Source organism: Asterias amurensis, chromosome 5 (genome assembly GCF_032118995.1).
Source record: "Asterias amurensis chromosome 5, ASM3211899v1".
In the NCBI taxonomy this organism is placed as follows: Eukaryota; Metazoa; Echinodermata; class Asteroidea; order Forcipulatida; family Asteriidae; genus Asterias; species Asterias amurensis.
The window spans coordinates 21,802,227-21,829,154 of NC_092652.1; the positions used below are offsets into that span (position 1 = coordinate 21,802,227).

The 26,928-nt window shown below is 37.1% G+C and overlaps 1 protein-coding gene across 1 annotated transcript in view; it reads right to left on the bottom strand.

Annotated features, from left to right (window-relative positions):
- Window positions 1-5,691: 5,691 nt before the first annotated feature.
- LOC139937271 (atrial natriuretic peptide receptor 1-like) overlaps window positions 5,692-26,928 on the bottom strand; it is a 29,028-nt gene continuing 7,791 nt past the window's right edge. The window contains exons 7-20 of the mRNA XM_071932371.1: window positions 26,043-26,105; window positions 25,225-25,302; window positions 24,018-24,131; window positions 23,225-23,296; window positions 21,702-21,864; window positions 20,709-20,861; window positions 18,175-18,343; window positions 17,427-17,573; window positions 16,893-17,016; window positions 15,948-16,016; window positions 15,307-15,481; window positions 13,264-13,362; window positions 6,575-6,666; window positions 5,692-5,776 (exon numbers count right to left, since the gene is read on the bottom strand). Coding sequence (XP_071788472.1) covers window positions 5,723-5,776; window positions 6,575-6,666; window positions 13,264-13,362; window positions 15,307-15,481; window positions 15,948-16,016; window positions 16,893-17,016; window positions 17,427-17,573; window positions 18,175-18,343; window positions 20,709-20,861; window positions 21,702-21,864; window positions 23,225-23,296; window positions 24,018-24,131; window positions 25,225-25,302; window positions 26,043-26,105 — 1,572 coding nt within the window. The 3' untranslated portion in view covers window positions 5,692-5,722. The remainder of the gene's footprint in view (window positions 5,777-6,574; window positions 6,667-13,263; window positions 13,363-15,306; window positions 15,482-15,947; window positions 16,017-16,892; window positions 17,017-17,426; window positions 17,574-18,174; window positions 18,344-20,708; window positions 20,862-21,701; window positions 21,865-23,224; window positions 23,297-24,017; window positions 24,132-25,224; window positions 25,303-26,042; window positions 26,106-26,928) is intronic.

Consider the following 26,928-nt stretch of genomic DNA (forward strand, 5'->3'; position numbering starts at 1 on the left):
AAAATTCGCAACGAATATACTGTGCGAAAAACTTCACTTGCTTCAAAAACAGGCCCGTGACGTCAGAAATCGCCATGCATTTACATTCGTAGGCTTTAAAGACACTATTGGTATTTGTCAAAGACTAGTCTTCTCACTAGGTGTATCTCAACCTTATGCATAACAAACCTGTGAAAATTTGAGCTTAATCGTGGTCGTCAAAGTTGTAAGATAATAATGGAAAAAAAACACCCTTGCCACACGAAGTTGTGTGCTTTCATATTATATGCTTGATTTCGAGACCTCAAAATCTAATCTTGAGGTCTTGAAATCAAATTCGTGGAAAATTACTTCTTTCTCGAAAACTATACATTTTTTCAGAGGGAGCACCCCAAAAAACCGAAACACAAAATCAATATTAAACAGACTTTTACCCACGCAGTGATGTATAAAACAGAAATCATTCAATACATTCAAGAAAAAAAGAAAACAACTCAATATTTTATTTTTTTCATTTATCAATTAATTAACCGCAAGGGAAATCATTCTATTCATACTATTCTTTTTCCATGGGCTGTAATTAATGTTCCCCATGCGAATTGTTTCAATTGCCATAACATTTGTTACAGGGTCTGCATCCGATTGGTAATGACTGGAAATTAATTGATTGCTTTGGATAGTACATGCTTTTTGAGAACATTTCATTTTGCAGTAATGTGATTATGGAAAAAGATACTTAGTTTTAATTCCAAAATATCTGAGAGGCGCTCCTGGCACATACGTTTCCCAGGTTATGTATTTCAATAGCAGATTTTCTTCCTGCGTGGCCATAATCACTCCAGAACTTCGGCGATATTTAAAAAAAAGCTACCCCCTTTTGAAAAGAAATTTTCAAAGACTAGTTTCATGGTTAATACAACTTTAGAATTGAATCAAACAGATGGGTTCCAATTCCCAACCGAACACAATCCCTTAAAATTCCAATAACTCCACGTGCATACTGTGCGGCCTGGCACCCGAGTTTAATATTACACGACCATGTGAACAAGTGTTGATGAACAAAAACCATCATACACCGCTTTTTTTTTTTTTTATCTACACACACATAATTCTTTAATTCTGGCTGATGAAATTAGTGTAATTGGTGAAGCAACATAAACAGATACATGTTTGGTCATTTTTTAATATTTTTTTTCAGGACAAAAGTGCACGGAAGAAAAACAAAATATTATAAAACTAGCTGATTGAAACTGCTATACCAACCACAAAAGGGAATAAATGCAAAACAATGTTGAAGCCCTGAAGTTTCAACCCTAGCAGAGAGTCTTTTTAAATGATTACATTATAACACAATACAAACTGGTATAATATAGCGGCCTACTGGTAAACTGGTACACTCGGAAAACTAATGAGTTAAATCCAACATTGCATGAGTTCGGTGAGTGACTACACTTTGAAAGTGTTGAATCCAGCGTTTTATATTTTTGTTATGTTAAATTCAGCATTTTAAAGTATTCAGTCAACAATTTAAGTGCCAGTTTAACGTTTTAAAAACTGATCAAACAATTCCAAGGAATATTTTTGAGAAATGTTAAAATAACATTTAAATTGTTGAACTAACCCTTTTTACGTTGGATAACAAAACTAAAATGTTAGATTTACAAACAAAACGCTGGATCCAACACTTTCAAAGTGTAGTCACTCACCGAACTCATTCAAGTGTTGGATTCAACTCTTTAGTTTTTGAACAATGTTAGTGTACGTAATGAATGAGTACTCAGAAACGAATGGCATCTAAATGGTATACATGACACAGTGCATGTAAAAGTGATTATGTTCTGTCAGCTTAGGCATAAACTAAAATTTGTCCATAGATGGTGATGTAAATTCTACTATTTTATTGTTAAAACTAATATTTGTAAACAATGTATTTTTTCCCCTCGTGAAATATAAATTCCTGTGCAACTATTTTGTTTTCCCACAGCACTATATCCTGTAATCACAGAACCAATTTAACGTGTATAAATAAACAGTACCGGGTGAATATACTTGTGTTACCTCCTCGATCTATCGCCCTTTACATACTTGCGTCATTCCTTTTAATGATTTGTCGTTTTCTGAAAATATTATATTTTTTTTCCCCGCAACCATTTTTTTCCCCGCAAGTATATTTCGTTCAAGCGAAAACTTATTCAGTTCTTCTCGAGAGAAAACAAAATGTATTCTGAGGGAACTACTTTATAACACTTCTTTCTGAGGGGAAGGACATCAACATTAGCTGGTATGTGTTTGATATGAAAACTGATTGTTCTGTTCTATCTTAGGACAGGAAACTATTAATATATTAATTTTGGTTATACCCGTGTACACCGATGTGTGTTAACACTGTATAGGCCTATACGCCTTTATTAATATTTATGCACGAGGTACGCCACAATGCTAACTCAAAACGAGGCGATGGGCGCAGCCACTGCAGGTGATGGGAAGGTGCACCTATAGCCTCATGCTGGGTAAGAATTATGGCGTCATGGAAAAGTATTTAGAGGGGCGTGCACTCAGTACTTCCCCTGAGCTCTGCGAAAAAACAAAATCGTAAACAAAATCAGTGCCATACCAACTATAATATAAGCAGTGCCCTCGCAACTATTACACACAACCGAGATTGCCCGGTAGCTAGAGTCAGTTCGAATCCCTGGTGTAAGTTTCCTTCTATAAAAGTTTAATAAACTATTGTAAAGAATCTTTTCTGAATTCACTTGATAGTCAAGTAGTATGTCATTGGCGCTCTTCATCAAAATAATACCAACGCCAAGAAGAATATTTGACGGCCCGTTCTGTGGCCAATGATGCACCAGACGTCTACAATTTATAACGCATTATTTACTTCTGTTCGATGAAAGATCAACAAACAGTTCAGTGAATATGTTTCTTTTCGTCATCTATGAACCACAATCCGTTGAAGCTCAAGACAATTTTAATCATAGGTTTTCCCGGTCGTTTAAAAAACCCCAGACCAATTATGAATTTCATATGAAATTGAAAGCTCCACATCACAAAACAGTAATTCAGTTTCACTATATTATTGTGTGAGCATTCGCTCTTTTGCGTCAAACTACACACAGAAACAAAAACATTTTTATTGAACAATTCATAGGCACAGCCTACAAATTCGCAGCAGCTATTTAGCAAAAGTCTGTTATAGTTTCTCCTTTTCTCTGCTATATTGATCGGCATTTAATGGCTAATAAAATAACACCTTAAAATAATTAGAACAATATGTTACAGGCTATAAATGCACATGCATCAAATTAAATCAATATCTAACGGCTAAAAAAAACCCTCATAAATAAACAAAGCTAGATAAATTCACATGCATCCAAATAAAAATTGTCTTTATTACTGTTACTATTATTGATAAAGACAGTGGACACTTTTTGGTTATTTCAAAGACCAGTCTTCTCATGGTGTATATCAACAAGTGCATAAAATAACGAACCTGTGAAAATTATGCTCAATTGGTCGTCGAAGTTGCGAGATAATAATGAAAGAAAAAACAACCTTGTTTGCACAATTTCGTGTGACAAAGTTGATTTTTCAGATGGTTTAGAAGGTTGTGTGCTTTCAGATGCTTGATTTCGAGACCTCAAAATCTAATTCTGAGGTCTCGAAATCAAAATCTTGGAAAATGTTCTATACAACCAACAGCTTCCCATTACTAGTTACCGAGTAAGGTTTTATGCTACTAATTGTTTTGACTACAGCGTACCATATAGTGCCCACTGCCTATAATGCCTAAGGTATCTGGCTCCTAAAACGGAGCAAGTAAGATTGATCTTGTGATGACGTCAGATGAATAGGGACATGGAGAGTATTTTCGAAACACTTGACCGTTGGCTTCGACACCGCCTTCTTGAACCCAATGCAGAAAGCGTATGTGATTTCAAGTTGCCAGCAGAGAAAAGGCCATGTTTTAAAGGCAATATAATATACTTTTTTGTTTGTTTAACCGTTCGATTGTTTTAATCCTTTGTAGATGCATACAATAATCTAGCCCCGTATGTGACTGTTTCTCTGTACACTGTAGTACAAAACGAAAGTGTAAGGCCGCCAGGGCTAACAATAAACTAGCATATGAGTTTTCATTTCAAAGGTTGGTCGCGTTTTTAAGATATTGCCGAAAACACCCGGAGAGTATTATGTCCCCGCAGGAAGAATAATCCTTACATAGGACTATACAGGCCTGCCTTCGATAAGCTTCCCCGGGTCCACCCCGTAATGCTCACTCGGGGGAGCCCCTGACAAGAGCTCATCGAACGTCCATACTCGCCCTCTTGTGGTGACGGCATGCACCCAAGGTCACCCCCAAGTGACCCACTCCACCCAGCACGGCACTGGGGGGCTGACCCGGGTGAGCCCCGTCAAAGCTATTCGAACGCATCGGGGCAGACCGGGGTCGACCCAGGGAAGCTAAACGAGCGCACCCTTATTCTGAGGAGCGTTAATGCAGTAACGTTTCTCAGATTTTATTTTTGGGGCATGATGAACAACTGCTATCTTTTTCATAAGACACTGCTTCGAAGTGAAATGTTTCTCGAAAGCTGTTGTAGGCTTCTCGCAAATTTTTTTGTTTGTTTGCCATTTGAAACTTGTTCGCCCTTATAAAAAGCACCGGACACAAAAATGTCAACGACCAGTATTCTCACTTGTGTTATCCAAACATTATGCATACATTGACACACCTGTGAAAATTCGGTTCATCGAAATTGCAAGAAAAAAATAATGAAAGAAAAAACACCCTCGTTGCATTACTTTGTGTGCTTTCAAAGTGCAAAAAGATTCGATTGAAGTTTTTTGTTTTTGTATTTTGTGGCATATTAAGGTATTTACCCATGCTAGCTGATCTCATAGGCCCGAGTCCGTTGGAGTACAGGGAGGTACAGACGGAACTGATTGATACACCTTACCTCGTAGCTGGCTGGATTCGGACCAAAGATTATAGAGCGCCGCAAGGCGCAAGATGAGGAACTGAAGCTTTATCTATTGTTGGAACGTGAAATACGCATGGGCGCCATTTCAGCAAGTAAATGTTTTGTTTCCCATTGATAGGAATGGTCATTGTTTGCACTGATCTGCACTGATCTACTGTTGTATCAAAAGAGTTACTTGCCGAAATGGCGTCCAGCAGGATTTCACATTTCAGCCCGAGTTCCGCATCTTGCGCCTTGCGGCGCTCTATAATCTTTGATTCGGACTGCCGCACATAAGGGCTACACGAGGCTGCCCTGCCAGCGGTCACGCCCTAATGGTTTATTATACAGAAGGGCTGCACGAGGCTGCCTTGCCAGCGGTCACGCCCTAATGGTTTATTACATAACTGTTCTCACGTTACATTCATAACACTTGTTTTTTCATGCAAGTCGCCAGACACACAAAGCCTGTAGGCCTCTTTAAGGTGTGGGCTACATTTTTAATATTAAGATGAGAAATTATATCTCTTTCCCAAAAACGACATTAGAGGAAGCCATTTCTCGCAATTTTCTTTTACTTTAATGAACAGCTCTCCACTCTCCAGTGCCCGTTACCAAGTAATTTTTCTAACAATTATTTTGAGTAATTACAATTAGTGTTCAGTGCTTTTAAGAACAATTCCCTTTATTTTCGGTGCATAATCACTCCTGAGTTTAAATAGAAATTAAAGTGCAGCTTTCCAATTTCTTGCCACGGTGCTGTCCCTCTTCTTCAGTCACTTCCACTTCCTCCGACCAAGCAGCCAGAATGTTTTCTGCATTCCTTTCCCCTGTAGGATAACAAATGAACAATAGTTCCAAGATTCAAAAAACAATGCTCAAACAAGTGATGTGACGATGGTTTTCTATCACAGTCATTACAATGGGAGACTTAAGAACGCTAGGTGGCAGCAGACTTACCAAGTTAATCATAAACTTATGAGCTTGCGCACATTTCCGAGAACAATGGATTTACCTGGTCAGTTTTCTGCCACCTTTTGTCACAGGAAGTATCCCATTCTACTAGCTTGAACGTTCGATTAATTTTAAAGGAGGTTTCAGCCTCTTCAATTGTCCAGTCTTTGATAACAAGTGAACATTACATAATAATTGTTTAGGTCGCGTAAATTTGTTGCAAGTTAGTTTTAATCTCTGGCCTTTTTCGAAACCACGGCTTCGGCTTTGGATTCGGCTTCAGGCTCCGCCATCTCATCTGAAACCCGGACGCGTTATAATAATAGGCAAAGCACGTGCAATTGTCAAAACAACCGCGGGGCCAAGCTAGCCTGCGCCGAATTCAAAGCTAAATCCAGTCGTTTCGAAAAGGACCTCTGTAAACGTGTGTGTTTTGTGTCTTGCTGGAAGTACAAACCCCTTTTAGCTTCATGTTGAGAAGAGGCGAGACAATAACCACTCGAGTTTCGGCGTAAAAACACTGCTACATATTTTGTAAGAGACTTTAGAACACTAATTGAGTTGACAACAATAACACATTAAATCGAGCGGATTTAGCATTTCTTTTCATCAGTTATTTTTTTTGGAAATGCATTAATTCTACAAAATATACACAGAGAGAAGTGTTGGCGTACCTTCATCTCTACCTCCCCTCGTTCCTGAACGATGAACTCCTTGAAGGAGTCTAGGATCACTTCGGTACTGTGGCTGATGTGAATCTTCAGAGCTGTTGGAGACGATGAATGTAATTGTTAGAATAAAATGTTAATAATGTATTGATTTACATTGCGCCTCCATAAAACGTACACTTTCAAGCCCTAATATGAATTGGGTATTTTTTTGAACATAAAACGTAATGTCTACAAATTTACATTAAATTTACTCAGTTTGAAGATAATAATGATCGAAAGCTTCACTTAAAATGTTACTTGCTGAGGCGCTGTAGTTTTGAAAAATGAATAAAGCAATGCCACACGAAAATAATTTTCGTCTCAGTCGTCAGTGAGACAAAAATTATTCAAGCATGTAAAAACGTATTAACCAGTTATGGTATGTTGTGGTAAAGGTAAAATACCATAACTGGTTAATACGTATTTACATTGTAAAACTGATGCTAAAATTATTTTTGTACTCATTTCTTAAAAACCACCTCAGCAAGTAATATTTTAAGGGAAGCTTTCTACTATTACTATCTTCAAACTTGTTAAGTTAAATGTAAATCTGTGGACATTGTGTAAAAAGTACCCATACCCTCTGAAAAAATAATCAGTGATGAGATATTGATTTATACGTTTTATTGGAATCTTGAGGTTATTGTTTTTAATATTAGTATATGTTTCTGGTAACGAAACAAATCATGAGACATAATTGAACGTAAACATTGTAGCTCGAAAGCTTGTGGAAACTTTTAAACAAGGGTGTTTGCTATTTGAACCATAAACCCCATCTTCTACAGTCAGTTATTTGAATTTCTTTTACGTGCAGTAACAATAATAATAATAATAATAATAATAATAATAATAATAATAATAATAATAATAATAATAATAATAATAATAATAATAATAATAATAATAATAATAATAATAATAATAATAATAATAATAATAATAATAATAATAATAATAATAATATAATAATAATAATAATAATAATAATAATAATAATAATAATAATAATAATAATAATAATAATAATAATAATAATAATAATAATAATAATAATAATAATAATAATAATAATAATAATAATAATAATAATAATAATAATAATAATAATAATAATAATAATAATAATAATAATAATAATAATAATAATAATAATAATAATAATAATAATAATAATAATAATAATAATAATAATAATAATAATAATAATAATAATAATAATAATAATAATAATAATAATAATAATAATAATAATAATAATAATAATAATAATAATAATAATAATAATAATAATAATAATAATAATAATAATAATAATAATAATAATAATAATAATAATAATAATAATAATAATAATAATAATAATAATAATAATAATAATAATAATAATAATAATAATAATAATAATAGTAAAACTTTATATAGCGCCATAGTCATCGAAAACAATGCTCCATGGCGCTAATACAGAGAAACATTAAAAATTTAGATAATCAGCAAAAACAACAAGATATAAAAATAAGTTCAAAATCAAGCGAACAATGACAAGCAATTAAAGAAATTAACAATAAACAATGGAAAAGTATAAAATATACAATAGTATGCACAATTTAAAACTGCAAAGAGATTGTACAAACAGACCAGCTGTGACCCAATAAAATTGTAGTATATTGTTATTATTATTATTATTACTAATGGTTTATTTATTTCTTCAGTATTGATTAAAGGACACTAGCAGTAAAAAGCTGATTTGTGGTCTATTATGTACAGTATGGTAGTTAATACAATAAAAGGGTAGTTAAAACGAGAAAAAAACACCATTAAAATGCACAAACGACACAAGACCCCTCCATATAAAAGGTTAAAAAGACCACGAATTGTACAAAAAGACAACCTTATCACAGTACCTTCCTTAACCAGATCAGGAAAGCATTGCACAACGAAAACAGTGCAAAAAACAGAGACAGCAAAAATACAAGCTATTGTTTGTTGGTAAGATTACTAGAGGTGAAATTGGGCTGGTCTTTTAACGGTAAGTACGGTTATACGGGACTTGTTATCCCAACGACGGCGATGGAAAATATCATGCTCAAATATCATGCTCAAGGACACAATACACCTTTATCACGCTGTTACTATCTTGGTCATGTTACCATGTTCCAATAAAAGTAATGAATGCTAACAGTCATTGCGCAAACATGGCACCAGACTATTATTTCGTCAGGCCACAGCTTGGTTACAATGAGTTGGAATGGAGTAAAATCAAGATGGCCACACCGTCATAACCATTTAGCCACTGTACCGCCCAGCCGCATATAGCGATACACTGTATGCGGTACGAGGAAACCTCGCTAGCTTGTGTGTGTAGAAAAAAAGGAACATCAAAAGAAAACTCGATAGTCATTAGTAGGTCTACGCATTTGTTAATATATCTAGTTGTTATAGATCGTTATTAATTCTCCCTTCACAGTTGACTTGTCGAAGCTAATGATGATGAAATAATTTAGCTCTTACGAAAAATAAAACGCTCATTAGTAAACAGGAAGCTGTTCATCATTTATGATGATATTGTCGAAAATTAACGCCTTCGCATTTAATCAGTATGAGCATTGAGCCAGACAAAAGCCTTGAAAAGCTATTGTGTTCATTTTATCCGTGCACAAAAATATTCGCCATAAAAATTACCGTAGCCGTTTAACGAGAGGCATTTATTGTTCCCATGAGAACTTGTACTTTTATACAAATATTACCGAAAGGGTAAAAAGTTGTGCATACACATCAAGCCATGGCTATCTTTTAAAATTTGAACTACGATTCCAGTAATTTACTGCAAGAATCTTGAGAAATTGGGTTTCAGCACACTCGGGCGGTGCAGGGACTAAAGGGTTAAAGGTCTATAGTGTCAAGACCGGGACTCGAACCCACAAAGTTCGGATCAGAAAACACAAGAGATTGAGCCCTCTTCTCGTAACTACTAAGGCACGGTACGCCCCATGGTAATATATCTTTAACCTTAAAGGCAGTGGACACTATTGGTAATTGTCAAAGAATAGTCTTCACATTTGGTGTATCTCAACATATGCATAAAATAACAAACCTGTGCAAATTTGAGCTCAATCGGTCATCGAACTTGCGAGATAATAATGAAAGAAAAAACACCCTTGTCACACGAAGTTGTGTGCGTTTAGATGGTTGATTTCGAGACCTCAAGTTCTAAATCTGAGGTCTCGAAATCAAATTCGTGGAAAATTACGTCTTTCTCTAAACCTATGGCACTTCAGAGGGAGCCGTTTCTCACAATGTTTTATACCATCAACTTCTCCCCAGTTTTATGCCAATAATTATTTTGAGTAATTACCAATAGTGTCCACTGCCTTTAAGTCACTGCTACATCACGAATTCCCCTTTGATCCAGAACATTTCTGGAAAAACATTAGCTGTAATTATTTATACTACAACTTTAAGCAAGATATGACAACATAAAGTCAGCGTCATCCGTGGGTTTCGTAAAAAAACTCACACAAAAGCATGTCTCAAATTTTCCAGAGTATAGCTTCTTCTGTTTTGTCTTTGAGTGTTTGTAGATATGGTTGTTTCGAGCTCGTTAGCTTGTATTTGACTGTTTTTTGTGTGCCATGTTCCGTTCCCTGTAGTGTTCTTGATCTGAAGTCCATCCAGTATCTTGTTTTATAAAGGCATTTCTAGACGCAATATTGGTCTTTTGAATATGACTCCATGTTCGCCTCTGCTTCATTGTGTCTCATTCTCCTTGTGATTTGCATGTGCACATTTTGCAACATGGAAACAACATTGTCTAAACTGAAGTCGAACCGAATTCACGCGAACAATATTGTAAGAAACCTCTTACAGTAAAAGGTTTAATCTTGAAACTGATATTACGAAGTGCATCATGCAAAGTTGTAAAAGATGTGTCCCTTATTATCTGAAACTCAAGGTCGGCAGTCAAATAGTAGTTAAACCCATACCAAAATTACTAGATGACTTTCAGAAATGGGGAGAGAGGAAATAAGAGAGCACTCATCTAATTGCTGAATATTGACTGACGGAATTTCACAAAGCATTTATTCTTAATTATTGCGTCTCCATCCACGTAATACTAGACCGACTCCAAGAAACCGGACAAATAAAACAGGGAGACAGAACAGAAGATGGAGAGATGAACTAAGTACATAAATTATAGGGGCATTGCACGGCAACAGACAGCGAAGACTAGAGTGAAATTGAGTATTTGTGAAAAGACCTTCCTCCTGCAGGGAGTTAAATGGCTAGAGAAGAATCATCACAAATGCGCCAAGACATGACCAGAAATAATGTTGTGTTTAGTAAACTAAGACGTGCAGATGTCTGGAAACTTTAAAATCAAATATTACATTCATCCATCTGTGAAACAAAAAGGGGAATTATTGGTAAAGCTTCAAATCAGACTGGCAACAACAGACGTTTTCTGGAGCGCAGACATGGGCAAATATTATTTTTTTATCAGAAAAAAAAACCCGAGCGTATATTTGGGCATACAACAAAAATAACAACATGTTCATAAAATATAATAACAAATTAATGATATTGGACCATTGGAGAAGTGCAATCAAGGGCATGACATTAAGTTGAATTTTCTCTTTGGTGTATCTCAACATATGCATAAAATAACAAACCTGTGCAAATTTGAGCTCAATCGGTCATCGAACTTGCGAGATAATAATGAAAGAAAAAACACCCTTGTCACACGAAGTTGTGTGCGTTTAGATGGTTGATTTCGAGACCTCAAGTTCTAAATCTGAGGTCTCGAAATCAAATTCGTGGAAAATTACGTCTTTCTCTAAACCTATGGCACTTCAGAGGGAGCCGTTTCTCACAATGTTTTATACCATCAACTTCTCCCCAGTTTTATGCCAATAATTATTTTGAGTAATTACCAATAGTGTCCACTGCCTTTAAGTCACTGCTACATCACGAATTCCCCTTTGATCCAGAACATTTCTGGAAAAACATTAGCTGTAATTATTTATACTACAACTTTAAGCAAGATATGACAACATAAAGTCAGCGTCATCCGTGGGTTTCGTAAAAAAACTCACACAAAAGCATGTCTCAAATTTTCCAGAGTATAGCTTCTTCTGTTTTGTCTTTGAGTGTTTGTAGATATGGTTGTTTCGAGCTCGTTAGCTTGTATTTGACTGTTTTTTGTGTGCCATGTTCCGTTCCCTGTAGTGTTCTTGATCTGAAGTCCATCCAGTATCTTGTTTTATAAAGGCATTTCTAGACGCAATATTGGTCTTTTGAATATGACTCCATGTTCGCCTCTGCTTCATTGTGTCTCATTCTCCTTGTGATTTGCATGTGCACATTTTGCAACATGGAAACAACATTGTCTAAACTGAAGTCGAACCGAATTCACGCGAACAATATTGTAAGAAACCTCTTACAGTAAAAGGTTTAATCTTGAAACTGATATTACGAAGTGCATCATGCAAAGTTGTAAAAGATGTGTCCCTTATTATCTGAAACTCAAGGTCGGCAGTCAAATAGTAGTTAAACCCATACCAAAATTACTAGATGACTTTCAGAAATGGGGAGAGAGGAAATAAGAGAGCACTCATCTAATTGCTGAATATTGACTGACGGAATTTCACAAAGCATTTATTCTTAATTATTGCGTCTCCATCCACGTAATACTGGACCGACTCCAAGAAACCGGACAAATAAAACAGGGAGACAGAACAGAAGATGGAGAGATGAACTAAGTACATAAATTATAGGGGCATTGCACGGCAACAGACAGCGAAGACTAGAGTGAAATTGAGTATTTGTGAAAAGACCTTCCTCCTGCAGGGAGTTAAATGGCTAGAGAAGAATCATCACAAATGCGCCAAGACATGACCAGAAATAATGTTTTGTTTAGTAAACTTAGACGTGCAGATGTCTGGAAACTTTAAAATCAAATATTACATTCATCCATCTGTGAAACAAAAAGGGGAATTATTGGTAAAGCTTCAAATCAGACTGGCAACAACAGACGTTTTCTGGAGCGCAGACATGGGCAAATATTATTTTTTTATCAGAAAAAAAAACCCGAGCGTATATTTGGGCATACAACAAAAATAACAACATGTTCATAAAATATAATAACAAATTAATGATATTGGACCATTAGAAAAGTGCAATCAAGGGCATGACATTAAGTTGAATTTTCTCTTTGATCTCCCTTTGTTCGACCAAGTAAATCAGATGCATAGCCATGACATTTTAATACCGCTTCGTGGACGCTACGGCCTCTAAACGGTATAATTGATGTAAATAAAGGGTATCAATATTGGTGTAAGTCAAATGGAACCAAGTGGATCTAAGTAAGCACAGCTCAATTCATACTCCATTTTGAGATGAAACACTTGACACATTATGGGACACCATGTGGTGAGGATAAATCTGTCTGTATACACCCAAACCAAGCAGTGCACTTATAGTGTCCACCATACCTAAAAAAAAAAGCCAATAGAAAGATGAAAAGGAGGCGATTGAGAACACTTGATCCTATTTGTGGAGGAAAATTCTACTTGGAATAAATCAAAATGGAGACCGAAAAACCAATCTACTCGAATCATTACTTTGATTTAAAGAAACAAAATGTATTGTGTAATTACGTTCTCCGTTTGATTCCATCCTGGACGCTGTGTTGACTGTATCACCAAACAGACAGTATCTTGGCATCTTAAGACCAACCACTCCAGACACGCATGGACCTGCATCAATGATAATGTCAATCATAAATCTGTTTTTAATTTTTGACACTTTGAAGAATGTCCTGAGTTCATTTACCTCGAGCTTCGTTTTTTCTTCTTTTCTTTACTTTTGTTTATTGCATTGTATCCGGTTACAAACGGATTGTAACCCCCTCAAAAAGGTATAACTATGAGCCAAATTGACAGTTATTACATACATTGTTAATAATCATGACGTCAGTACCTATCAGGGTCTTTCAAATTCCGACATTATCTTATCAACAGCAGTAGATTATATTCCAAGACAAAAAGTGTTAAGAACAAAAATGTTAAGAAAATGAGCCCTTGTTGACGTATGGCAGATACAATATTACAACATTATTAGGTTTGGGTAAATTTGCCAGTGTCACCCAAACTTAAAGTCACCTGAATATATATTTTTTTTTCAAACATAAGAGTATAATGTTTACGAACAATAAAACATTTTTTTTAGCAATTGTTTGTCACCATTTATATGTTTAAAAAATATATAAAGTTGTTTTTTGGGGGGCTGACTCCGCCTACCCCTTTTGTGACGTCAATCGAGGCAAACTTTGCCTGCAATGCGTATAGTAAACACACGTGCAAAGTACATGTACGTCCAAGTCGTGAGTTGGTACATTTCACAAAGTGCTTTTCTGCGTTCAGCAGCAATACACTTGGTCGGCATTGCCGAAAAAACCCAAAATTTTTGTTTTTGAAACGTACGAACTCACGACTTGGTCCGTACATGTACTTTGCAATTGTGTTTACTCTACGCATTACAGGCAAAGTCTGCTTCGATTGACGTCACGAAAAGCGCCCTCTCGGGTCGGGGTCTACTCTTAAATTTGTAAATAACATAAGAACTAATTTGTTTAAAACCTTAGTTAACTGTTTATTCACATTCCACACATCAAAATACATATATTAGTGACAAAAGCTTTATTTTGAAAAAATACCACTTTCAGGTGACTTTAAACAGTGCTCCAATTGGTGCTCCTACAGTGTCCACCATATCTCAAACAGGCTAAAGTTAGTACACATGCGGCTTCCCGCGCAAACCAAAGAAACATTGATACTTCACAACAATGCCATGCCACAAACCATTAGACAGACGTCCGATTGCCACTCTTTATAATGTAGTTACATGTATTGAAACCGTGGCTTAAACCGAATAAAAGACACAGGACACCTTTGGTAATATTGTCAAAGATTAGTATTCTCACTTTATGCATAAAATAACAAACCCGTGTAACTTGGCTTCAATAATATTCTTGTTGCTCTCATTTGTGTGCTTTCAGATGACCTCTTACTCAAAAACTACGTCACTTCAGAGTGAATTAATCTCGCAATATTGTAACATCAACAACTCTCCATTGCTCGTAACCAAGTAAGTTTTCATTCTAAAATTTGTTTTCAGTAACTAACAATGGTGATCATGCCTTATAACACCTTATAACATAAATGGTATTTTTACTTGTTTATAATGCACTTGTTCACCATTTTAATGTAATTTTGATATGTGTACACTTCTGAACTTTTCGTAATTGTCGATTAAAAAATCAGGTCCCTACCTAGAGGTTTTTTGAAAAACTAAAAACACTTCTGCCGTTGAGAGCGGGCGTCAAAGGACAGTGCCGCTGACGTCATTTGTGGGAGTTTGCTTTGTTTGCCACGCTCCAACAAAGCGGTTTTATCTACTTATGACGTTTTGAGAGTGATTACGTAACGGGGATTTTCGCAAATCTCGCAGAAAAGCTCTGGATAAGGGCATACAAAATGATTGTTTTTTTTACACAATTGAAACCTTTTCATAATCATATAACTCGATTTCCTTATTCATCGAAAACATTTAAGTGGAATTCAGCAAAGTTCACGACTTGACATTTCGTTCAAGCATGTCTTTTAAGAATAAACACGCATATGGAATATTTAGCAGTGTACCTGAGTGAATGCCAGCCCGTAGTTGAAGCTTCCATTCCGGTCTGTGTCTCACTTTGAATGTTCCCGCTGCCACAAGCAATGACAGCGCCATGTTGGCGATTTCTCGCGCATGGTCATTACCGTTGCGGATTGGCAGGCCTGACGCCACCATGTAGGCGTCTCCAATTGTCTCAACCTGTTGACAAACGAAACGAGAACAATTAATTCCCGAATATGGTTGCTAGCATGGTTTCTTCAAGGTGTGAGCTACAAACCAACTACTTTTCCAGGAGCCGTTGTTACCTATACTCCTGGAGTTGAAACGGGGTTGCCCCCTTTTCAGTTCTTATACGAATGGAGGCTTGGGTATCATCCACCAGAAGCCTGGCTAACAGATCAGACAGCATTAGCTCCACAACTTCCAAACGGTAGTTTACTTCAAAAGAATAACGTCCAGTTGTAGCAAAACAAGTTTTAAAATACACTTTTTTAAAGACAAATTGACAAAAACAAAAGCGATTGTGTGACAACTGAAAACACAATAAAATCATCGGTATGGTTTGTGGAAACGCCATTGAAGTGTCTGGAATAAATTCATTCCCACCAATATTGTCCATGTCATATTTTTACACCATTTTGCCCATATTATGACCAACGCTTACTTTGTACACGTCGAAGTTGCCAATGATTTCATCAAAACACGTGTACAGGTCGTTCAGCAGTGTAACAACCTGAAAGCAATAATTTGGGATATTATTAGTAACAATTTACTGCTCCACTCATTTAAATTCATTTCACTTCACTTTTGTTATGGTTTTGAAGCAATAGACTCTCTGAATATCGAACTTAATTACTGTTCTATTCAGAACTGAGAAGTCCCCCGAACCCCCGAACAATCTAACCGCGCTAGGAGAATAAAGAAAGACAGTTCTCTATTACAAACTCTAGCTGGCAAGTATTTTTTATACATACATGGTGTTACCGCAAACTATATATTATTTACTTTATAGACCCAGAACCCAAATGAAAGGAATATGTAGGAAAAGGAAGTTTCAACTTTAGAAAGGCTCCATGTATGCTACAAACAACATATTGCTCGTCAACTCAAAACAAAGCGAGATCAATGGAGGCCTGAACGTCTAAAGTCACATTTCGAGGCTCGTGAGTAACGCCAGAGAGTGTGGTCTCAAGCCTAGGTCAGTCCCCGTCCATTTGCGCCTTTCACCTACATTCATAATACGCAAACGACTGCAAGTGCAGCTGCCAGACGTCACATCGGACCGATCAAAACACAGATATAGAACGCGTACGTCACTGCACGTTTATTAAATAATATTTATTTGTATCCAATGAAAACATTGGTTTTTAAAAGCAAGTACCTGTCTTTATCCCTTGCGGATGCAGACTGGGTCCCAGTAAAGGTAAATGCGAGACCTTTGAACGCTAGGTGGCAGCAGACTTACCTGCTGCCACCAAGCGTGGAAAAGCACCCCGTTTGAAAAAAAGTAAATAAATGATGTTGATAATTCTGTCAATGCTGGCCATTTTGAAGTGAGCAAATTCACAGATGATCTCTGCCGAGACCTTACGACCACGGTTTGGCCCACCTGCATAGGGGTACTGTCTGATGAAAGCGCAGTGAATCCCACGATGTCACTGAAGAAAATGGTCACATTGTCATAAGACTCTGGGTGCACCGTGGATCCCATTTTAAGTTGGTCGGCTACTGACCTAGTATGGATATTAACAAAAAAAAGAATAACATGAACAAACTAAAAATGATATGTATAAAAAAAATCAACCAATAATAATAATAACATTAGTATAATACACAAAGTTTGCCACTCCTTAAAAAAAAAAAAAATAGTAGAATGCAAACTGTATAGTATAGTTGGTATAACACTCTGCTTTAGAATTGCAAGGGCTGTGGGTTCGAATCCCACCCAAGTAACATGTTTGTGATTTTTTTTTTCAGAGCTTGGGTAATTACTGAGTACACAGTGCTAACACACACCGGTGTATATGGGTAAAACCCAAATTAATATTTGTAGGTCTCTAAATCTGAATGCCGTGTTAAACTTTGAATCATAAAAACGAGATAAAGTTACATTGGTTTTGGTTCCATTTTGTTCAATGCTTACTTCGGCAAGACTTCATAGAGGAGCGTCTCGGCTCTCTTCTTCTCTTCCAAGAAAGCAGAGGTTTTCTCCTCCACAAGACCTTCCAAGTTACTGGCGTATGACTCCATACGAGCTAGCAAGTTATCCAGGATACCTCCTGAGACGTTTCTGTTAAATGGAAGGTATACGTTTTGTAATCACTTTTTAAATTAATGACAATAACAACATTTGGTTATAAAAGCTTGCAGTAGCTTTCAAACATTCAAAGCATAAGCATTTCACTAAGAAGTACTGTGGTTATATGTAAACCAAACAAAAATGTGAGAAAAAAAAGAAAATTAGTAATAAAACAAAAATCAGTTTTTGTGCTTTAAAGGATTTAGGTACTTTTTGTGATACAACAGACAATTTCCACAGATTTACATTAAATTTACACCGTTTGGAGATAATGATAGTAGATTCTTGATGATTTCATGTAATTACTTGGACAATAAATTGGATTCTTAAAACTTAGTAACAAAGCAGATGGAAATGGAGCCAGCATGATAGCAGGCAAAGTTAAGGACACAAAGTGAGGCAGATAAAAAACGTTTTTATACTTTTGCCTTTTCAACAGACCAACCACCATTGATACACAAGCCTACATCTATATTTGGACTGTAATTGGGTAACCTTATATTATCACAAAACATTACACATCACCATAAGTGATATTGGAATTCGCAATAACATAAAATCTGGACATGGGTGAGAAGCTTAATTTCCGTACTTGAATAACTTCTTCATAACCGTTAGCAGTTCATCCACAGTAGGTCTTTCATTGGGATTTTCGTGCCAGCATTGCGTCATGATGGCGTACATATCGGGAGTGCAGGCATCGTTAGGAACGTAGGGGCGAAATGGTGGCGAGGAACGAGATCGGACCTTGTCTAAAATAACTGTGAAGAAAAACAGAGAATCTTTAATGTAAATTGTGATGTTGTAATTATAAGAGATGATAATTTTGCATCGGGGATAAATAATAATAATTTTGTTTTTTACCAATACACCGATGTGTGTTACCATTGTATACTCAGTACTTTCCCGAGTCCTGTGAAAACAATATCACGGGTATATTACTCGGGTGGGATTCGAACTTGGACTCTTGCAATTCCAGAGCAACTCTAGAGTAGGTGTACTTGTTTGTCTATAGTGTTGGACGATCTTGATCCAGAGTCAATTTACAGGCAGCCAGTTCCAGACAATTAGAGGAACAGAATCCAACAGAATCACATATAATTCTTGTAAATTGTAACACTTTTTTTAAAAGTCACTCATGTGCTACTAAAAAAAAAATGGGCCATGAATGCACATTTTGTTGTCTTAAAAAACGCCTCGTCTGACGAGCCATTTAAATGTGTACGTGTACTGTTAATCTTGATTGTTAAAGCCATTGGACCCTTTCGGTTCAGAAAAAAAAAGTTCACAGATTTACAATTAATTTACAGGGTTTACAGAAGGCAATGGTGAAAGACTTCTCTTGAAATATTATTCCATGAAATGATTTACTTTTTGAGAAAACAGCAAAACAATATAAATTCTCGTTAACGAGAATTACGGATTTATTTTAAACACATGTCATGACACGGCGAAACGCGCGGAAACAAGGGTGGGTTTTTCCGTTGTTATCTCCCGACTCCGATGACCGATTGAGCCTAAATTTTCACAGGTTTGTTATTTTATATAGAAGTTGTGGTACACAAAGCGTATGCCGTGGTCAACACTGTTTACCGAAAGGGTCCAATGACTTTAAGTGTGACACCACAGTACCAATCATGTCACTATGGAAACTATGATCTTATGGTTTGACAGCTGCTCTAGAAAAGCTAATGTCTTTGGGTAGAATCCCAGCCGAGTATACAGTCGTAAAATAACACCATGAATCTCACTGGTTCGAGTCCCGATACTTATAGTAATAGGCCGGATTCAAAAGGGGCGTCTTTGCTTGCCGCAGAAAAGAACACCCTCATCCACAGCAAGCAGCAAGTTTTAATGCCCCGGAAGCAATGCGCACGGTATTTTATTGGATACTTTGGAACAATAAGTAACAGCAGGCTTACCAGGTAAAATGTGCACATTACCGATAACAATGGATTTACCATGGTGAGTTTGCTGCCACCTACCTCCCCAACAGTCCTTTATTATCAAAAAGATCACCTGTGGGAGATTATGGCCGTGTCCGAAACGACGACTTCGGCTACAGCTACGTCTAGATCAGCGCGTCTGTCAGTGTTGAAGAATAGGCAGACGCGCGCGATCTAGCCGTAGCTGTAGCCGAAGTCGCCGTTTCGGACACGGCCTATGTCTCTACATTTAGGGAGAACTATGTACAAGCTTCTTCTGATAGCGCCCTCTGTTGAATCCTCCTCCTCCGTCCCATATTAATTAGCGTGCTTTCAAAAGACCACGGTAGGGACACAGGACGGTAAACAAATTTATGATAGACTCGATTCAAGCCGTTCTCGTGCGAGAGATCCTAAAAAATCATATCCGACTTCAAAATGTAGCGATTGTGGTATCAAAAATGGCCAGACACAGGGGGGCTAGGTTGGGGGATGCCAAGGCACTTTAAATAAAAAGGACTCTCATGGGGACTGGGACTTGAATCAATTCTATATCATCATGCGGTCCACAACATCCACGACGGGATCACTCAAGCGTGAGAATACAGATTACTGTGTTACGCTCTCTCCCGTCCTGTGTGCTCCGTGACAACAATCGACAGCTCGCTACTTCCTATACGGGAGACGGAATCTACGGTTGGCAGATTTTCCTGGGACTCCATAATGGGTAAAGTCTATTTTGTGTTACTGTAACACCATAATTGCGTAAAGCCGGCCTCAGTCGACCTATGATTTTCTTAGTATCGCCCGCAACAAACCGTCGACAACGCGCAGACAACATAATGCTCAGGCCACAACTGATAACTCGTGCGCCTGCGATTGGTTCCCGACCGTTGGGATCACATTGTACAAGTTGAAACTGTTCTATTCTTGCGAGTTTTAGTTAAGTTTTTTTTTTTTTTTTTTTTTTTTTTCTTTCTTTTTTTTCGACCGGCGACTGTTTCAGATTGTATTAAAATCATCGCAGTTACGCTCAGGTCGTAAATAATCAGTGTGATCATGAAGTCAGTCGCCGACTGTTTTTTTTTTTTTTGTTGACGCAAGGTCGATCTGAGGCCGGCTTAACATGTTGCATGAAAAATGAATGGTCTTTATCGCCCTGGGACACCCTTATTACTTTCATCATGTATCATGCCTTTACCAGTGATATCCTCATTGTGCTTGCGCTCATTATCAAACGGTACTCCTCTCATCATGACTTCCTGCATAATGATTGCTACAGCGTAAATATCTCCCTCCTTCTTGGGCGCCAGGATTGGATTTCTCAGTTGTTCCGGAGCTTTCCAAAGTAATTCTGAAAAAAAACCACCACAAAACAAAGTGTTCATATCTGAATGTACCTAATATGTTCATTTACGCAAATAACACACTCAAAACACAATATGTCATGTGTGTGATAGGTGCCTTCTGGTAAGAAACATTCTGTTCAGAAGAGGTGTGCCAAATATGGGGTGTCGTAGCAGAGTGGATAAGAGCGCCGAACCTTTAAGCTCTGGTGATTCTGTTCAGCTGGGTTTGGGTTCGAATCCCAGGCGTGGCACCGATGTCCCTGAGTGAGACACTTAACTATTATTGCTATAAATTACTATAAATGGGTATATGTTAAAGTGATGGTTAGTGGATTGATAAGCTTAGTGTACTACATAATTGGTGGCCCAGGCTGTAAACTCCTCAGGGAGCTGAGATGGTTTAACGAATGAAATTGCCAAGTGATCAGGGTAATGATTTTAGAAGCGCTTTTACACATAGTGTATACAGCGCTATAAATAAAAAAATTAAAAAAATTATAATTTTACAATTTTTTATTAATACCACACACCTCACTCCTAGGATATATGGGTCCTTTTCGAAACTACGGTTCCGGCTCCAGATTCGGTTCAAGCTAGCTTGGCCGCGCGGTGCTTTGCGTACGGGTTCAGGGGTGGATTTCACAAAGAGTTAGGACTAGTCTTATCTTGAGTTAGGACCAGTAACTCGTCCTAACTTAGGACTATCAATGCAATTTGACTACTCTTAAGTAAGGACTAGTCCTAATTCTTTGTGAAATCGACCCCAGGGCCCTAAACGAGAGGACGGATCCTAAGGCCGAATCAAAAGCCGAAGCCGTGGATTCGAAAAGGTCGTAGTGTCATACTTTTCAACTGAGTCGTTTCTAATGCTTGTTCCAAGGACAGCTCTCGAAAGATATGGAGACCGAAATCCGTCAATTTGACCACAAATCGGCTGTCTACCACGCAGTTGGAGGAGCGCAACCTCCCATGAAGTTCAAGCTCACTGTTGTGAAGAAAACTCAACCCCTAGAAATACAATAGATCAAGATCACCACGTTAGACCAACGAACATTAAGTCAATATAACAAATTTGGTGTACTTTTTGTAACACAAAACACAATGTCCACAGATTTACATTAAACTTATACCGTTTGAAGATATTGATAGTGTAGAAAGCGTGTCTTAGAATACTAGTTGCTGAGGTGCTGTAGTTTTTGAGAAATGCGTAAAACGAAGTCATGAAAATACGTTTTTACATGCTAAAATACTTGTTGTCTCATAATCACCGAGACGTAAATTATTTTCATGACATTGCTTTACTCATTTCTCAAAAACTACAGCACCTCAGCAAATTATATTTGCAGGGAAGCTACTATCATTGTCTCCAAACTGTGTAAGTTTAGTGTAAATCTGTAGACAGGGTGTTTTTTGTTCTACAAAAAGTACATAGACCCTTTAAAGGAGGACAGTATACAGGTGGTTTGTTTAACCATTCGATTGTTTTAATCCTAGATAAAAATAAAAACATTACAATACAACGAACATGTGAACATTTCATTTCAAAAGGTAATCAGCCGTCGATTTCACAAAACTCTTCCTAACTTAAGACTAATCTTAGGACTTAGGACGAGTCCCAACCCTGCACTGATTAATCCTAAGTTAGGACGAGTTACTCGTCCTAACTCGAGATAAGACGATTCCTAACTCTTTGTGAAATCGACTGCAGGTTCTTTTAGGTATTGCCGAAAATATGGAGCGGTTATGTCCACGCATTGAAGAATAATCTCGAATAGGAGTACACAGTCTGAGAAGCGTTACAGCGGTAACGATTCTCATAATCAAAGTTTGGGAGATAAAAAACTGATATCTTTCTAAATAACCACATTACTTCAATATGTGTCCCAAAGGCTTTCTACGATTAACATTTGCTTGCTGCTCTAGGCTTTCAACTCAAAGTTTTTCTATTGGCATTAATTTAAAGAGTTATTACCAAACATATACATTCACTTTAAAGACAGTGGACACTATTGGTAATTGTCAAAGACCAGTCTTCTCACTTGGTGTATCTCAACATATGCATAAAATAACAAACCTGTGAAAACTTGAGCTCCGATCGAAGTTGCTAGATAACAATGAAAGAAAAAAACACCCATGTCACACGAAGTTGTCCGCTTTCAGATGCTTGATTTCGTGACTTCAGAGGGAGCCGTTTCTCACAATGTTTTATACTATCAACCTCACCCCATTACTCATTACCAAATGAGGTTCTATGCTTATAATTATTTTGAGTAATTACCAATAATGTGTCCACTGCCTTTAAACAAACTTTGCAGTGAACCATTTGTCTATATTATTCTGTACTATGAATTGGCGAATGAATACATACTTTGATAACGTCAATCAGCATAGAAGACTTGAAGTCCACATCGAGCTTCAAAGCATCGTTCTCCAGAATGTCCTGTAGCAGATAACAATAAATTATTAAATATTTACAACAAAAAATAATAATAATTAAGCTTTTTGGGGGCGTTGAAACAGTATAAAAATAATATACGGAAACCGCCACACACCGGGGTCGACCCAGGGAAGCTAAACGAACGCACCGTATGTAAATTTATACAGTACATGCATGTGCATGAACTTGCATGTAATGTTGGTGTAGAATTTGACTACTTATCTCTATATGAAGCGAATTTAGATGGAAAGTGAAGATACACGACGGTTGGAGGCCAGGCTCTCTGGCGTCACTAAACGAGCCTCGAAGTATGAGTCTAATGATCATCTGACGTCTGTGGTCCAGGCTACATTTAGGTACATGTTGGGGCTACATTTTGGTCCGAGCTACATCTAGGTACATGTTTGGGGCTACATTTAGGTCCGAGCTACATCTAGGTCCATGTTTGGTGCTACATTTAGGTCCGGGCTACATCTAGGTAAGTGTTTGGGGCTACATTTAGGTCCGAGCTACATCTAGGTCCATGTTTGGTGCTACATTTAGGTCCGGGCTACATCTAGGTACATGTTTTGGACTACATTTTGGTCTGGCTACATTTAGGGCTCGGGCTACATTTAGGTGCCGCACAGACGTCACACTTCGAGGATCGTGATTAACCGTAAAGACAGGGGCCCAGTCTACTGAACCATGAACATACCACCCCGATTTAGATATTAAAACTTACCTGTAGACTACCCTTTGGGCAATACTCTGTGACGATCATCCTCCTGAAATCATCGGGTCCATCGGTACATATTCCAACAAAACGCACCACGTTGCTGTGTTCAAGCTTCCGCAACTGAAGGTTAAAAAATAAATAAAGTAATAAAACACTGACAAACAAGACAACAGTATTGCAAGGTTCGTATAACAAGACAAAGGGATCAAACCTTTGTAGTAAAAAATGTACGGGTTTTGGGGGGCAATGGGGTACAACGGGGCACAACACTGCACAACGCGGTATAGGCCGACAGTACATTACAAAACAGTAGGTCTATATATACAACATTTGAAGAAAATGATAAAGGGGACGGCCAAAATAGGGCTAGATATAGCTCAGTTGGTAGAGCGCCGGCACATTTATCAAGAGGTCACCGGTTATAGAGTACCGCTCTAATATAGGTTTTCTCGGTCAAATTCGGAAAATGAGCAGCCAATTTAACCTCCAAGCTATTCTACTTCGCACGAAATTGAATGCAACTGAAAAGGGTCATTCAATTTCGTTTTATGATTATTCAAATGTAGTGTTGCGTCATTAGATTTAATAAATAATCATTAAATTTAACAATTCATCAAAGCAGCATTCAAATTCGCAGACGCTTCTTGAGGCGTGTGTTTTACGAAAAAAGAATGACGATAAGCTAAATTGAACAGAGTGCTAAAGGAATTTGATTCGACTCAAAACGAAATTGAATGGCTGATTCTGAATTTGAAACGCAGTAACAACTGGAATGGCAAAGCAGCTTTAATTCGAACGCATACAAATGAAACTGACTGCTCATTTGCCGAATTCGACCGAGAAAACCTATAGTATTTTGTTTATTCAACCCGGAATCAATTATCATACAATTTCAAAATGAAACAACACAACAATCATGGCAAAAACCAACATTAATATTCTTTGTCCCAGATGCAAATTTAACATCTATGATAACGTTGTGTTACCCGCTGCCAAAACATAGCCTCTAGCTACCGGAAAATCTCGGTCATCTCGGTCATCTAGTTGGTTAGACACAACTCTAGAATTACAAGGGTCGTGGGTTCGGATCCTACCCGAGTTATATGCCTGTGATATATTTTTTTCACATGAGTCGGGAAAGAACTGAGTATACAGTGCTAACACAAATCTGTGTATGGGTAAAAACACAAATTAATAAACCTAGTCTTCTTACGTGTCGGAACTCCAGCAGCACGACTCGGGTCAAGTGTAGCTCAGCGTTATTCATCGGCTTCAAGGCGACTAGACGGCCCTGAGTTTCGATAAGGGGGAAAACGAGGAGGCGCTTTAAGGATTCGGCTACTTTTTCAAAATGTCCACAGATTTACATTAAAATTACAGGGTTTGAAGATAATGAAAGTGGAAAGCTTCCCTTCAAATATTACTAACTAAGGTTGTGTAGTTTTAGAAACGAGTAAAAAAAGTACAAAAATAATGTTGGTCTCATGAGACCAAAATTAGTTTAGCATGTAAAATCCCCTTTAAACCAGTTATGATATTATAGCTAAACCATAGCATAACTGATTAATACGTTTTTACATGCTAAAACTGAGACGAAAATTATTCCTTTTCTCATTTCTGAAAAAAAATACAGCACCTCAGTAAAATTTCAAGGGAAGCTTTCTACTATCATAATCTTCAAACTGTAAGTTTAATGTAAATCTGTGGACATTGTGTTTTTTGTTAGGAAAAAAAGTATTCTTTAAACACTTTACGTCTGCCGTTTTTTGCTCTTTAGTAAGACATAATGTGGTTTTGGGTTTTTCATTCAGACATAGTGTGCCCTGGGGCTATTAAGAAAACGTTTAAAACAACTGTTGCTCAAATCCAAGAACATAACAGAAAACGAAATTTAACGAGACGCATTTTGTCTTTGCTCATTAGTGAGACGCAACATGCTCTGGGAACAAATTAACTCAGATTTTCGAGACCATCTATTTGCACCACATATTCAGCCTTTACAGTTTAGTATTTTGTCTAAATAACCATTACCTCATATTGAGCCACTTTGGTGAAAATCTGCCTCCGGTTGTTGGTATCGGTACCCGTGCTTGCCTGAGTGATGAGAAAGATAAAACATAATTCAAGTTAAAGGTGCATGTAAAACATACATACAGCTTTAAAGACATTGGACACCATTGTTAATTGTCATAGACCAGTCTTCTCACTTGGTGTATCTCAACATATGCATAAAATAACAAACCTGTGAAAATTTGAGCTCAATCGGTCATCGAAACTGCGAGATAATGAAAAAAAAAACCATTGTCACACGAACTTGTGTGCTTTCTTTCGAGATATAGAAAAGTTTGCGGTAACACCATGTAATAACAATCTCTAAATGAGTTGGGGTGGATCTGAAAAGAACCGTTGGATTAACTCGACGTTTTCAGTATGCTCTGATCGTCTTCTTTCGAGACCTCAAATTTTAAATCTGAGGTCTCGAAACCAAATTCGTGGAAAATTACTTCTTTCTCGAAAACTACGTTATTTCAGAAGGGATCCGTTTCTCACAATGTTTTATGCTATCAACAGCTCCCCATTACTTGTCAACAATTAAGGTTTTATGCTAATAACTATTTTGAGAAATCACCATTAGTGTCCACTGCCTTTAAAGAACATGACAAAATTGGTAAGGAAACAAAAACTCGTTCTAGATTAAAGATTTAGTTATAAAACTACAACTTTCTAATAAAAATAATAGAAAACATCCCTTGAAATATTTATGTCTGAAATGTCATATTCTATGAGAAATGTAAAACAAATTTCCCGTTTGCGTTTTATTCCTCACGCAGTGAGAACGAGTTTGGTGTGCTGGGTGTAATTAGAAAACTGCCTTGCTTTTATAATCTAAGATTTTCGGATTAAGGGAGAATTTTCG